Source organism: Mercenaria mercenaria, chromosome 4 (assembly GCF_021730395.1).
Source record: "Mercenaria mercenaria strain notata chromosome 4, MADL_Memer_1, whole genome shotgun sequence".
Lineage (NCBI taxonomy): Eukaryota > Metazoa > Mollusca > Bivalvia > Venerida > Veneridae > Mercenaria > Mercenaria mercenaria.
Genome location: NC_069364.1, coordinates 3,048,709 through 3,063,414, shown reverse-complemented (window position 1 = coordinate 3,063,414; position 14,706 = coordinate 3,048,709). Strand labels below are relative to the sequence as shown.

Here is a 14,706-nt window from a genome sequence, read left to right as displayed (position 1 = left end):
ACAACTCTATAATAAGCGCTAAGATATTCCAGAAGAATCTCAAGTGTGCAAGGTCACATCATGATAAAAAAAACTCAGGCAATGTTTCATGAACATTTACATCAAATACTTTTAGAGCTAGGTACATAAAGGTAAAAATGTGCATTTTTTACTATTTCATGGGCCATAATTTTATAAAAAGGGGGTGAAGCCAGCCAAAAAAATATAAGGTGTGCAAGTTTATATCATGATAAAGACTGATGCAAATTTCATTCATTCATATCATATACCTGTAGAGCTAAGTGCGTCACAAGGTAAAAAAGTGCAGGTTTTACTACTTCAGGGGCCAAAACTCTGAAAATAGTGGGCGAAGGCAGACAAAAATAGGAGGTGCGCAAGTTCATATCATGATTAGGACTCATGCAAGCTTTAATCAATTTACGTGTAATACTTTTTGAGCTAGGCGCTTCACAAGGCGAAAATGTGCATTTTTGACTATTTCAGGGACCACAACTCTGGAAATAGGGGGCGGACTCAGATGAAAAATAAAAGCTGCGCAAGTTCATATCATGATTAAGACTCATGCAAGGTTTCATGAATCTATATCAAATACTTTTTCAGCTAGGTGAGTCACAAGGTAAAAATGTGCATTTTTGACTATTTCAGGGACCATAACTCTGGAAATAGGGACGGAGCTAGGAGATGCTCAAGTTCATATCATGATAAAAACTCATGCAAGGTTTCATCAATTTATATCAAATACTTTTTGACCTAGGCGAGTCACGAACTTCGGACGTGGGGACGGACGGACGCACGGACGCACGGACGGACGGACGCACGGTCAAGACCAAATATATATGCCCCCACCTCTCATGGGGGGCGGGGGGGGCACAAAAAAGTATCATATTCTCACATTGTTAACGGCATTATCGTTGGCATAAAAGATCAATTTTTAACAAAGTATGTTACTTTTGTGTTGTGTTTTTCTCTTGAAAAATGATCTTATCTCACTCCTAGGTGGAAAAATAATTGTTCAGCATATAACAGATACTGTTGCTGCAAGTCAATAAATGTTTCAGAATTAGCATTACTGCAGTTCAAAGACTTTAACGTTGCCATTTGTCATGTTTTTTCCGGTAACAAACAAAGTATTCATTTGTGGACTAAAAGTAATGGACCTTGGCTGATTCAGTCCATCTGACGGTTTTACTACAATGCCAACTTTTTGTCCATTTTGCCTTATTTGCATAATATTTTTTGATTCGGATGCACATACAAATATATTCCCTCTTCTATCTGAGCATACACCCCTACTATTGACCAACTCTGTATCAATGAAGTTGCTGCAGCGTTTTCCCTGTCTATCTAGTGTGACGATATTGTTTTGAAAGTCAGCCACATAAATGTTATCTCCAGAATCACTAAAAGCAATCTGGCGGCACTGGGTGAACATATTATTTCCGGAACTGTCTTTGGATATCGTCTGCAACAGCGTTCCAGCAATGTCATGTATGTAGAGTGACGTGCTGTTGTCAGTTATCAGAAGTTTGTTATCCTTATAAGCAATACCAAAACAGGGATGGTTCAGCTTTATGGCATGTATTGGTTTCATCTGATTGCCAAGGGAGACAAACTGGATGGTATTGTTATTCAATGTCACAACTGCTTTTTGGTTATCAATACAACACACACCACTTGGAGCACAGGGAAGGTCACAATAGTCCTCTACCAAAGATTTTCCAGTGTCGACACGTTTCAACTTTTTATTCCAACAGTCAGGTAGTAGAAGTTTGCCTCCTTGTGTTAAACATGACCCGTATACAGTGCAGATTGATTTATCACCCAGTACTCTTATATTTATTTCTCTGCTTGCCTTGACTGAGTAGACTGTATCACTGTTAACCGACCCAAACGTATTCAGTTGTTGTAGAAATCCCAAAACACTTTGGTCAGCAGCAAATGATACCTTTGCATGTGCATGTGCATCGACGGAGTTCATAATATCGTCAGTCTGGGCAATTATCCTTTGTGCTGTTTTTATGGAAACAAACTGCTGAGATACATTTCCGTCGGATTGTTTAATGTTGTCCGCAGCTTGCTCGAGGCATATAATCTGGTTTTCGGATTTCTTTATCTCCTCCAGCAGCACTGCATGTTTATTTTGGTATTCCTTATCCACTTCTTTTACTGATTCCTTTTCCATGTTTCGAAGCATCGTTTCCATTTCTTCTCTAAATGCTTTTATTTCATTGACTGCATCCGTTTTTGATTTATTCAACTCTTCGAGAAGAGCTTCTCTGGATGTTTTAATCTTCTCCATTGCCATATTCTTCTCCCGTAATTTCTGATGAGTTTCATCTGCGTCCGTCTTCTTTAACATAGTTTCGACAACATCCGATACAAGCTGGACATCTGTGCAGTTCCTGTAACGTTAAGTCACAAATGTTTGTTCGACAAAATTGTTTTAATTTGTAAACAATGGGTGAATAACAGATATTTGGTAGAAACACTATATGAAATAAGCTGTAATATAATGTGTAGTAAATCAATTTACTACATGATGGTATGTTTAGGACATTTATGTTTTTCAAAATTAATGTCCTAAACATACAACCATATTACTATCACAAATGTTCAAAAGCAACACGTAATAAATCAGGGGCCTCCGTGGCCGTGTAGTAAAGGTTGCTTTTTTTAATCACTTGCCACACACTGATTGGGGTCCGAGCCTCACTCGGGGTGATGAATTCTTCATGTAAGGAAACCATCCAAATGGCTTACTGAAGGTCGTTGGTTCTACACAGGTGCCCGCCCGTAATGAAATAATGCACTGAGTGGCACCTGTGGCTCCACCATAAAAGCTGGCAAGTCGCAATTCGACTTATAATTGTGTCAGTACGTCGCTAAACCCAACAATAAATAAATATATAAATACATAAATCGCAGAAAAACAAGGGTTTGAAAAATTTAAAGTATGAATTATATTCCTCTAATCACTGTTTGAACTTTTGGAAAGCATTCATTTATTGCATTTCTTAAAAGAGTGAATTTCGTATCAAGACTACCTATCATACTAAAAAAGAAAAACATCGTTATTCTGCCAAATGCAAGAATATAATAATGTTATGTATAATTGATTTTTTGGCTCTATTAAAAACATTAAAAACAAATACTTCATTCAAAAAGAAAAGTATTGTGTTAAAGGATTCACATGACAATTTGGACATAAGGTGACACTCCAAAGTCTGATTTATCGTAGAATAACCCGAGATTTTCGTTCTTATGCGAAACAATATATCACTCAGGCCTACGTATATTCTTACGCATATGAACTCAAAACTCAGGTTATTCTACGATAAACCACGTTTGGGAACTTATTATTTATTTCTTAATTAAAGAACAGATATATACCTGTGATGTAGCGCCATACAGCTCGTACATCCAACAACGTCATGGTTACCACAATACATGTCCAGAATCTTTATCTCGTGTATGGTACATATCTCAGTTGGAACACTTGGAAGATTGGTCGTCAAAATCTTCGTCTTGAAGCTTGATTTATCTAGCAATTTATGTCCTTGTAAAGCAGGAAATGCTTGGTGTATGTCAACACACGACTGACAACAGTATCCCTGACATTCCACACAATATTTCACAGCTTCTCTTTGTCTGTTAATTTTATAGTCTGCCTATATATCCAGAAAAGTGGCCTAGAAATTGCCTTTGATGGCATTTTTTGTTAATGCCCGACAGCCATGTTCATTGTTAACTTTATAAAAATTGGAAAAGTTTCAGGGGGGCTGTCGCCTTCTAAGGGTCATAGTAAGGTCACAGCACAAGGTCAAAGGTCAATAAGTGCATATTTGTTATAAACGTCAGATTTTCGCCATTTTTGCTACCTTTTAATATAAACTTGTAATTTTTCGGTGATAATTATGAATTTTAGAAGTAAATAAATTACTTCGTGTAGATTTATTGCATTTGAGACTGGCAAAATTCAAAACGACTAGAGTTATTTCTATAGAATGAGCTTAATTTTTCTTACGCTCTGATATTTTGTTCATTTATAAAAGCTTTTTCATGTTTGATATTCTAAAACTTCCATTTTCAGGCTAACACTTTTTAAAAAGGCTATTTGATTGCCTATGATTGTCTATATGAACAGTACAGGCAGAAAAATTCTATGGCGCGTATTATAAGACTGGTACAGTTAAACTTCGTTTGCTCGAATTAGGATTATTCGCGTACTACTCTTGGCTCGAACTCATTGTCAGGTCTATATAATGTGTACTTCACGTTGGCTTGTACTACTGATGTCTCGAACACATTTTGCTTGTCCCTTCGAGCACTAGCGAACATAGTTTGACTGTAATAACTATTGACAGATCTAAAGATTCTTTCGGAAGCATAGAACTCAAGGACGTAAAATAGCAAACTCAGTTTGATTAAGTCTGTTTGTGAGATAGTATGAAATGTGCAAATTCTCTCAAGCATTATCTAAAATGGTCTATGCTGTCAATTAAAAATCAATTCCAGTGGTTTACGCATGTGCTTTAGTTATTTCAGGAATGCGTGGGCGTTTAGAAATACCATCTATGTACAAAAAGTAAGCGATATCAAAGGTTGAATATAGATATTAGATAACCGCAAATGTTATGTTGTTTTTATTTTCATTTCATTAGCATGAAAATGGTACTCATCATATTTTTGAATCAGCTAAAAAATATTTCTTTGCACATTAACATTAGGCTATTATAAGGACTGGTAACCGCTCTTCAAGTGTTTTCAATATCTACAATTTTGTAACTACCAGTGTTTGTTTATGTTGGTTCTAGCAATGTCACACTCAAAAAGGCTTAATAATTGTCAGTGAATTTGAAAGTATATCGAATATTATTAGTATTATCTTTATGACTGTGAATATAGGGGTAAGCATGTTTGTTTGCCTGTTACAACGCCTTTAGATTTCCGAGTATTTGGTTGGTGATAGAACCGGGTAGAGCAAACTTACCAATGTATCACAAAGGAATCTGATGTTATAAAATGAAACAAATGTGAGCACAAGCTATAGACGTCTTAGCCTGACATATTCAATCGACAGTATTTGTTTATTATAAATCCATCGTTTTGAATTTCAAATCTCTTCTTCATGCTCAGTCTTCTCATCATGAAGAAAGTTATTTTTACACATTGTATATCTCTAAGTTACTATCGAACGGCCATAATTCATCATTTTGATTAGCTGAACCATCATCTGTCAGTAATCATGAAGATATCGAAAGGTATATTTTCAATATTTCACTGAATCTGCCTTAATGTTACTATTATAATAAAACTAAAGCAACCTTTCTGATGTTTTTTATATCTTTATTTTTACATTTTAATTTGTAAAACATATGAATGACTAATGTTTCAGTGTCAAGATACTAGCTTTCTTTTCACAATGTAATCAAAGACATCCTGTCTGAAACCAAGTGTCAGAAGTGTAAATTGTTATGATCTGATTTGTTTTCAACTGTTGTTTTGAACAGGAAGTGAGAGTGTGGAAGCAAAGCCAAAAATTATGAGATTCGAAAAAGAAATAGCGTGCTGAATTTTTATAATAAAATAATGCAAATATCGCATTAAGAGCTTCGTTGATACTTCTTGAAATGTTCTACTTTATTAAATTACAAATACATAAAATATGATGATAAATGTCTGACTGTTAGTAAAAAAGGAAACAAATTACAGCAAATCAAAGACATGGTGTATAGAGTAACTAGTTGAATTCCTACAGATCTGTTCTGTTTTGTTTATTACCGTACATGTTCTGTGTATTGTGACCTATATTTCAGTTATTCCTCTAAAATGGTCCTATTTAACAATCACCGCGTGGACAAATTAACATAAATATATATCATATAATGAATTATCACCAGTATTGAAATGATTACTTTAGAAGCTGGAGAAGCATTCCATATATGTAAATGTTACTTTCAACAGTATCTCAATCATGTAACGGCGGTCAATTAACCTAATCAGTGTTTCTGGAGTCTCTACAAGTATTAGTCTTTTCCCCGCAAGTAACTGCCAACTTTTCCATATGATTCAGAAGTGGAGGACGAAATTACTCCTTACAATGTCTATTATCAAATTATCATGGAGAACATACACCTCTCCTTGGGATCAAACTTACGACCCCGCGATCCTTAGATCTGCGCTCTCCTTATTGAGCTAAAATACTTGGTTGTATTCCTGACATTAAAGTGATTTTAACTGTTTATTTGAGATTTTTTTATATATATTTATATGTAATTCATTTCCGTTGTAGTCTTCCTCCTCAAAACCAACCACATTTTTCCTTTCGCACACATTTATCAAAAGGTTTACAGTATGTAAATAATCTTTTGATAGTCAGTTCAAAGCTTAAATTCAAATTTTATTGCTACCTGACTTTTGTTTTTATCTTTGCCAAATTTTGACAGATTTGAATGAAAATTGGACACATTGTTTAATGACCAGCTCAGTTAAATAAACATAACAGCGATATCAACTGTGTGTACATTCATTGAGCCATATGACAGTTCAAATAAGGTAATCTAAAAATAAAACGTCACAGAATGGATGCAATTTGGTGCTGGTCTCTATGCGGAAAATACTGCCATCTGCAGTATTAAACAATTTTGTCATTAACTGGTGTCATTAATGACATCACAAACCTGATATAAAATTAACATGTTCATATTGAAAATATTGACGGATGTTCTATTTCAACTAAACACTGTTGAACATTCAGAATATGATACTTTGAATTTCTGCTGTGACGAATTTACTAATTATGTGACTTTTAATTTAAGGGTTACCTTATTGTTACCTTTACGGTTAAATGAATATAATTCAGGCTATGATCCTTTTTATGTTTTATTATAATAAAATAATCATTAAACATTGTGTAGAACGTCATTCAAATCTGTCAAAATTTGGCGACAAAAGAAAAAAAAAACAGGTGTGGAGTTAGAAAAGTTGTTGAGTTTATTATTAATAAATGCACTATTTTGCTCTTTTTGTACCTTAGAAGTCATTTTCAAAAGTTCATTTTTGACCTTGACATGTCTGTGACCTTGAATTACATTAAAATAACCCTTGGATACGACAGTACCAAAAACATTTTTGCAGTTGATCTACATATATAGATTGGCAAACATGTCAAGTATAACACACTTTGACATCGTATGCCACTTTTCCTAGATATATATTATTCTATATAATATATATATATATATATATATATATATATATTATGTATATATATTTTTAATATTATCATCAGTTTTATTTACAAAATACTAAAGAGCGTTGAAAAACAATATTTAAACCAATTTAGATGTTTTATGAAAATAAAACGAATGGACAGCGGTATAGTTTATCTGTAAATGCACTCATTTGACCTTTGACCCCATTATACTGTAATGAGGGACCCCAAAAGGCGACAGCCCCTTTTAAATTTAATGTTTGATCCTAAGGAGCACTTTTATAATAATATCCGAGCATTAACAAAAAATGCCATCATAAGTCACATTTTCCTCAGATATTGGCAGACTATTAGAGCAAGGTGTACATTTAAAGTTAAAAATCTCGTCAGAGGTTTCTTCACACCCACCCGTCGCCATTTTGTTAGAGACACTCGGTATTAATTCTTCCGCATTGAGTGTACGGACGCATTAAATATACACTATTAAACCTAACTGTACATGTAATATGATCGCCCATACGGGTATGCCCGGTAGCGAGGGTAAACAAAAGTAAACAATCACACAAACACACCTAGTACGTGCGTACGATTTAATGCTAAGGAGGTTTGTACTGAACAGACCTTGCTTGCATAAGTTCATTTTATTAGTAGGACAAGAATATAATAATGGAAAGGCCCATTCTCACCAATAAAGCAATATTACATAAAAAATTAGAAATGGCCTAGTTTAAAAACCACTGTCTTTTTAAAAAATATATCAGGCGCGTAGCTGAATTAATTGTAGTAGTACGCAGCCAGAGGTTGTTTTGCGGAAGACGGGGGTATCCTCCATAAGTAGTCCAACTCGTGACGTAATTATCACTTTCATTTCATTTCTGCTGAATCCGTCTTATATCTGTGGACGGACCGTCAGGGGAGGTAACTTGAGTCACGTACTGGGACTACCTCCCAAGGATCTTCATTTTAGCATATATTCGAAACAAAATCAATAAACGGAAACCTTATTCTTTTCGTAATAAAGTTCGTGCAAACTGTATTTTTCTGTGCATTTTGCATGTAGACCCTTGTACAATTGTTAGTGAATCATTTTTAGTACATAAACATTTTCACTGTAGAAAATACAGAACAATTCTGCTATCCTTGACCGATGTCCAACCACAACACTTGTGGATTTTTTTCAATTCCTAAAGCCATTTCTATTGTTTTAAACCTATGGCCTATGAGTTAACTAGACCCATTTTAAGAGGAAATGTCTTTACTTTTTCTTCTTCTATTTGTAAAATCTGTGTAGTTTAGCTGGCCGTCTCTCAATATTTTCTAAATTCAACGTTTGGTTGCCCCGACGCCGCTGCATGCATAATTGAAATGTTTGATTACTGATCATTTGTTTACAGTAAAGCATTCTGGCCATAGGCAGAGACGTCTTCGTGCCGTCAATGTTGTTAACGGTAGTTTCATTCATATCTGGCTAAAGGCAGAGACGTCTTCGTGTCGTCAATGTTGTTAACGGTAGTTTCATTCATATCTGGCCAAAGGCAGAGTCGTCTTCGTGTCGTTAATTTTGTTAACGATAGTTTTATTCATATCTGGCCAAAAGTAGAGACGTCTTCGTGTCGTTAATTTTGTTAAAGGTAGTTTCATTCATATCTTATCTAGCTATTCTACCATAAGGGCTATATTCATAGACAATACTCCAACACCACTCATCGGGTACACTCAAATAAATTGCCTAACGGTCACGTCTTTACTCAGGAAAGATTCCATTTGTATTCATAAAGGTGAGTGACAGTCGAGTCAACTCCCAAGAGTGAGTGACTGTTGAGAGAGGTCCTTAGTCCTCCACCTCTGATTCATGTGGGGAAGTTGGCAGTTACTTGCGGAGAACAGGTTTGTACCGGTACAGAATCCCGAAACACTGGTTAAGTTAACTGCCCGCCGTTGCATGACTGAAATACTGTTGAAAAACGGCATTAAACCAAAAGCAAACAAACAAACAAACAATCCAGAAACTCCATATTTATTTTCATATTGCACCCCTGTCCTAAATATTCAAAATCTTTTTAATATTGGACAAGACAATTCGTCCGTTTCCTTTTAAGGAGAATTGGAATTACTTCCCTTGTATATACAGCGACAGCAGTATTTAAAAAAAAATGAAGTGTGAAAACTTTCTTATTTTTGAATGAAACGTGTTAGTGTAAGCACTTAATTTCTACGTTAAAAAGTTACCTATCCAATTATCTTGGTTTTAGTTAAAAAAAAACACGATTTTTTCCCCAGTTTGTTTTACACCAAGAGTGGATCAAAATATGTAGAATCTATGTGTTATCAGCGAAGAACGAACTTACACGTATAACTAAAAAGTGTTGTTGTTTGCGAGATAAAATGTATGCAGTTTTTTCTTGTATATTATGCTGTGAAGTAAAGAGGTAATTAAACAGTGTTGAGTACTATACTGAATTCAATTGGACTCGTACAAAGCAGTAATAACGCGTATTTGGACTCGGCATTCTCCTCGTCTAAATATGGATTATTACTGCTGTGTACTCGTCCAACAGATGTTATTAATCAAGCAATTTCATATTGACCTTGTTATTTGTCCAAGGGTTGTAGAAAATACAGAACAATTTGCATGAGGACAAACAACTAGGCAAATATGAAATCGCTTGATTAATGATAATATCATTATTCAACTTTCGACTGTTTGTGGTAACAGTACAAAAACTCTGTGAGTTACGGCAACTATGCGCGTTCAGGTGAAAAATCTTGACAAGTTGTTTAGACTTATTTTAGAAATCATAATCATTTTAGCCGGTAAAACAGAATGAGTTGTATGTAGATACCTGAGAATAATTTTGAGAGACATTTTTGTGCTGATGTGACATAATTAAGAGTAACTAGAACTTACCTTATTTTTTGAATTCCTATTTATTTTCTTTAGTGAGCTATCTTATCATTTGAACTGTGATAAAAGTTCTTTAAAAGTCATTTCCTTTAAGGCTGCAGGCATCGAGACACAAAATTGTACACATATGCGTTGATCAAGATAATAGAGCCAACCTAGCACATATTATACACTCCCATGCCTCGTTTAATTCTTATCCGAAATTGGTTGCAGTTCACAACTGACACTCTTGTTCGCCAATTTATTCATCCACCTTCCAGCATTTGAATCGCTAGTTATCATTGCACAAATAATCCACACTATCAAAATGTCTGTTAAAGATAAGTCTCATCCTTTTAAATTCAACTAAATCTTCTATAAATCTCAAGTGTCTAATTTTGACATTCCAGACATTTATTTCAACAAAAATGCAAGATATCTCATACCTTAGAACTGAGATATCTCATAGACAAAACAATGACAAAGTCTGAGGATTCCAAATGATGGGACCTACTTACACTTTTATTATTTTGGACAATTTGAAACAGCCCCCATAAAGAAGCAGTAGTATCCAGATTGTTAGTGGTATCTAACTGCAGCTCCCAGGGATAAATATTAACCACCGAGAGCACGAAAGTATCCATACTAAGAATACAAGTAGTATTACCCATATTACTTGCAGAAATTACTGGATCTATTTTTATGTAAAATAACTATTGACCAGACTGGTCCGTTATTCAGTCTAGTAGAGATAAAGTAATCAAACTTCTTTCTTTTCCTTTAGAAATTACATTTCGCGGAATCTTCAAGGTGGACAATCATATTTTGGTCAGATAATGGATTTGTTCGAAACTTTGGTTTTTCTGTCCAGGTTGCCCAACCAAGATAGTGTTATCTTAGCTCGAGTATAATTTGATTAAGGAATGACGTGAATATAAGGGCTCTTGTAATATTTGTCAACGTTTTGCACTACTGATTGATTATATATGTTGCCGAAATACATTAACAATGCTAGATTATAAAACTATCATTACGTCCCTTTGCCTGTTTAGGTCGCACAATAAAGAGAGAGTGAAAATGTATAACGTTGGAAGCTACACGCTGTTTTAAAACATGCTTTCTGTTTCAGATGCATGTGTAAAACAAGAAATTATACTCAAATCATGAGAAATTATCGGCTTTTCAAATACGTCTATATTAAATGGAAGTAATTACAAAATGTCAAAAAAGTGAGAATTTATGCGTTTCTAAAAGTGATGTGACTCTATGTAATGCCAAATATTTATAGGTTATTAGCTTTGTATCGGGAAATGTGCACGAGTTCTTCAGCGGAAATATTGCGCGACTTTAGGAGCGCAATATTCTTCCGCTGAAGAACGAGTGCATATTTCCCGATGCAAAGATAATAACCTTTTTATTACATACGCATCTACACGTATAAATAGTATGTAAATATCATAAATATGTTCAATAGCCTGAATTGGACTGACAATACTGAACTAAATAGAAAAAAAGGTGCAACAACACACACTGAATTACGTCACGCACCCGATATGAAATTCAAGCGTCAGGGTATGGAAAAATATTGACGTTTCCGGTACCAGTGAAACTTAATGGGGAATAGAAACGAGTATGTAATAAATATGAATTCGGAAACTGTAAACTGACGTAAAATATCGCCTAAATGCGATTGGTCAGATTTGAAAGCCTATAAAAAGTCTAATAGAAAGGCTAATGAAACTAGGCATTATTCATATTGAGATGATCAAGCGTAGCCGAGACAGCAAATAATTCTATGAAACAGTGTAGGGGCAGTTGTTTTCCGAACACCTTAACGGTTTTGAATTCTTTCAGACGTTAAGCATTTTTTCGAACTATGAAAAACTGCGTTTCATCTTTTGTTAATAAAGCTCATTGTCGATATGTGACTGTGTTTACGCTGCAATGGCATAAATACTATATACTCAATAATTTATTGTGATGAAGTTGGACATCTATCTGTGTTGTAGTTTAGTCGCCTAAATCTGTCAAATGAATTTACACCCCCCCCCACTTTTCCCCACTGCACGACAGCTTCGGTGAAAAACATCCGTATATACTTGGAAAAAATTGTGCTGAAGAGGCTGATGAAATCCTGTTGAAATGATTTGCTGTTCCTTCTTAACTAATTCTTGTACAATGTGTCTCCGTAGAACGCAGAACTAGGTGAGCTTACATAATTGAATAAAAAGATAGATAGTCGTATACTTGCTTATTTGCTGGACAGATTTGAAATATTTGTACCTACGTAAATTTTCGAAATGGAAGTCGATGCGAAAATCACAGTTGTGGGGACATTTTTGCGGATAATATTTTTTTCCAATGTAGATTTCACTGAAACATTTCAGTTTAACACATGCTCAATAATGTGCTGAAACAAAATGCGAGGTTCGCGTTCCTGTTTATGAGATATTTGCCAATGATTAAAGAGATCAGTGCATTTCAACTTGATCTTAAGACATTGTTTTGAATTAATTAATGGCAAAATTTTTAATATCATATCATATATTTAGAAAGATAGTAACGTTACCATTTTACTACAATTACTCATGAGTTAGCAGTAATTCATATAATTTTTATTTCCGTATGCCGTTTTATTCTATATTTTCGGAAAAATGATGCTACGCAAGGATTAATGAAACATCATTTCGAATCGAGATTAAAAGCAGTATCAAACGTGCACCCATGCTAGGAAAAATCACGTGGGATAGCCACCGTGACAAAGAATAATTGGTTACTTGGAGCAAGTAAGTCGTCAGAGGTCAAATTTATTTATCAATAACCGGAGCAAAGGAAATATGTTTTAAAATTAAACCGGATAGGGTAATTTCCTGTGTCATGTTCACTTTACTGATGTAAATAATAGAAGATCAAAGGTGAAGGTTACATTAGTTCTTAGTCAAAAAAAATGTTAGGAAAGCTAAGGAAGCCGTTAAACATCACAGGAGGATTGTCTTGCATAAGTATGTGTCAAGGGCAAAGAGGTCACTGTTACACTCTTTGTTGTTACAATAGAAAACAATTCAGTTTTTATTTAAAGTAGGTAGACATATAAACAGAGAACTTATGCATACCTATTTACCGACAGCTAAAAGTTAACATTCTACTCTATCTGTATCGCTGCAGTTTTATTTTAAAACGTGTTGTATACTTTATATTGTAAATGCTCATCATTGGGTATAGAATTGGTTTTGTGGTATGAGTTAACGAAAGAAATGCGCATACAGACAGAAAAACATTTCGACCACATGCTGAGGTGCAGTATGAGTACGTCGTTCGAATGTGTTTTTTTTGTTTTTTTTTTATAAATTCATAATTAAAACACACATATAAATTTACATTCTAAACCTTATGACTGTATGTTTGAACTACATATACATGTAGTTCTACTGAATAACAAACCTTGAGCTAATCTCACCAATGATCGTATGGGTAATTGACGTTAAGTTTTACAAACGTTGTAATGTAGGAAACAATTGGACCTTATCACAAACATTCCCCATGACGTGATTAAATGAAAATATTGATCTACATTATTGTCAGATATATATAACTCAGATTTCATACTATTCACAATTCCTTTTGAATAGCATTGTTGCGATATGAAACTAAAGGCTGTTTTCGTTTTGTACATTCTGAGGTGCAGCAAGAGTACAGTCGTTTTAATGTTTTATCTTATTTCATAATTAAAACACTCACATAAATTTACATACTAAAACTTTGGGTTGTATGTTCGAACTACATATACTTTTATTGAATAACAAACCTTGAGTTAAATCTGACCAAAGATCGTAAATTGACATAAGTTTTAAAAACGTTGTGAAGTAACAATTGGACCTTATCACAAACATGCCCCATGATTAACTGAAAATATTGATCTACATTATTGTTATATATATAACCCAGAGATTTCATACTATTCACAATAACCCAGAGATGTCTTCTTATTAGCAATTCCTTTTGAATAGCATTGTTGTCACACAATTTGCAGATATGAAACTAAAGGCTGTCTTCGTTCTGCGCCGGTAAGTTGAGGTTTATAAATTTTAGTTTCAGGACGTATATGCCATTTCAGAAAGTACTTCTGATTTTATATTAAAGGTATAGATTTGTTCTTGTGTCGTGTGCTTTCTCTCTTTGCCTTCTATCAATATGTCAAGTTTCACGAAATTTACTTTAATTGTTTTCATATGATCGACAAACAGACAGGAAAGCGAGAAAGCGATTCTTTCTTTCATATAAAATACGACCATTTCAGATATGTTGTACACATTTTAGATAACTTTACATTTTCCTACATCTAATTTTCAAGGAAATGTCATCACAAACGGACATGAAATAGAAAGAAAAATGGGTGTTATGCAGTTCCTAGTGAAATTACTGCCAGTGTGGTCTGCTACACTAAAGGACACACATACTGGCTCTTATCCGGATGTGAAACCACTACTTCCGGTTTCAATTGATAAGTTGGAACCGCCAAATGCATGTCCAATTCATGATAATGTTAACCCTTATCTTGCTGGACACGATTGATTCTGCCTTTGCGACCAGTGTAGATCATGATCAGCAT

General features: G+C 34.5%; 1 protein-coding gene across 1 annotated transcript; it reads right to left on the bottom strand.

The window, feature by feature from the left end:
* Positions 1–944: 944 nt before the first annotated feature.
* Positions 945–7,682, bottom strand: LOC123550845 (uncharacterized). Its single transcript, XM_045339248.2, has 3 exons — positions 7,567–7,682; positions 3,391–3,660; positions 945–2,402 (listed from the first exon to the last, which is right to left on the bottom strand). The coding sequence occupies exons 1-3, from the start codon at positions 7,629–7,631 to the stop codon at positions 1,067–1,069; spliced, it is 1,671 nt and encodes a 556-aa protein (XP_045195183.2). The 5' UTR covers positions 7,632–7,682; the 3' UTR covers positions 945–1,066.
* Positions 7,683–14,706: the final 7,024 nt, after the last annotated feature.

Coding starts and splice junctions, on each gene's coding strand:
- LOC123550845 (XM_045339248.2), bottom strand. CDS start 7,631: ATGGCGACGGGTGGGTGTGAAGAAACCTCTGACGAGATTTTTAACTTT. Junction 3,661..7,566: donor TTTAAATGTACACCTTGCTC/TAATAGTCTGCC, acceptor ATAGGCAGACTA/TAAAATTAACAGACAAAGAG. Junction 2,403..3,390: donor TGTATGGCGCTACATCACAG/GTATATATCTGT, acceptor TTAACGTTACAG/GAACTGCACAGATGTCCAGC.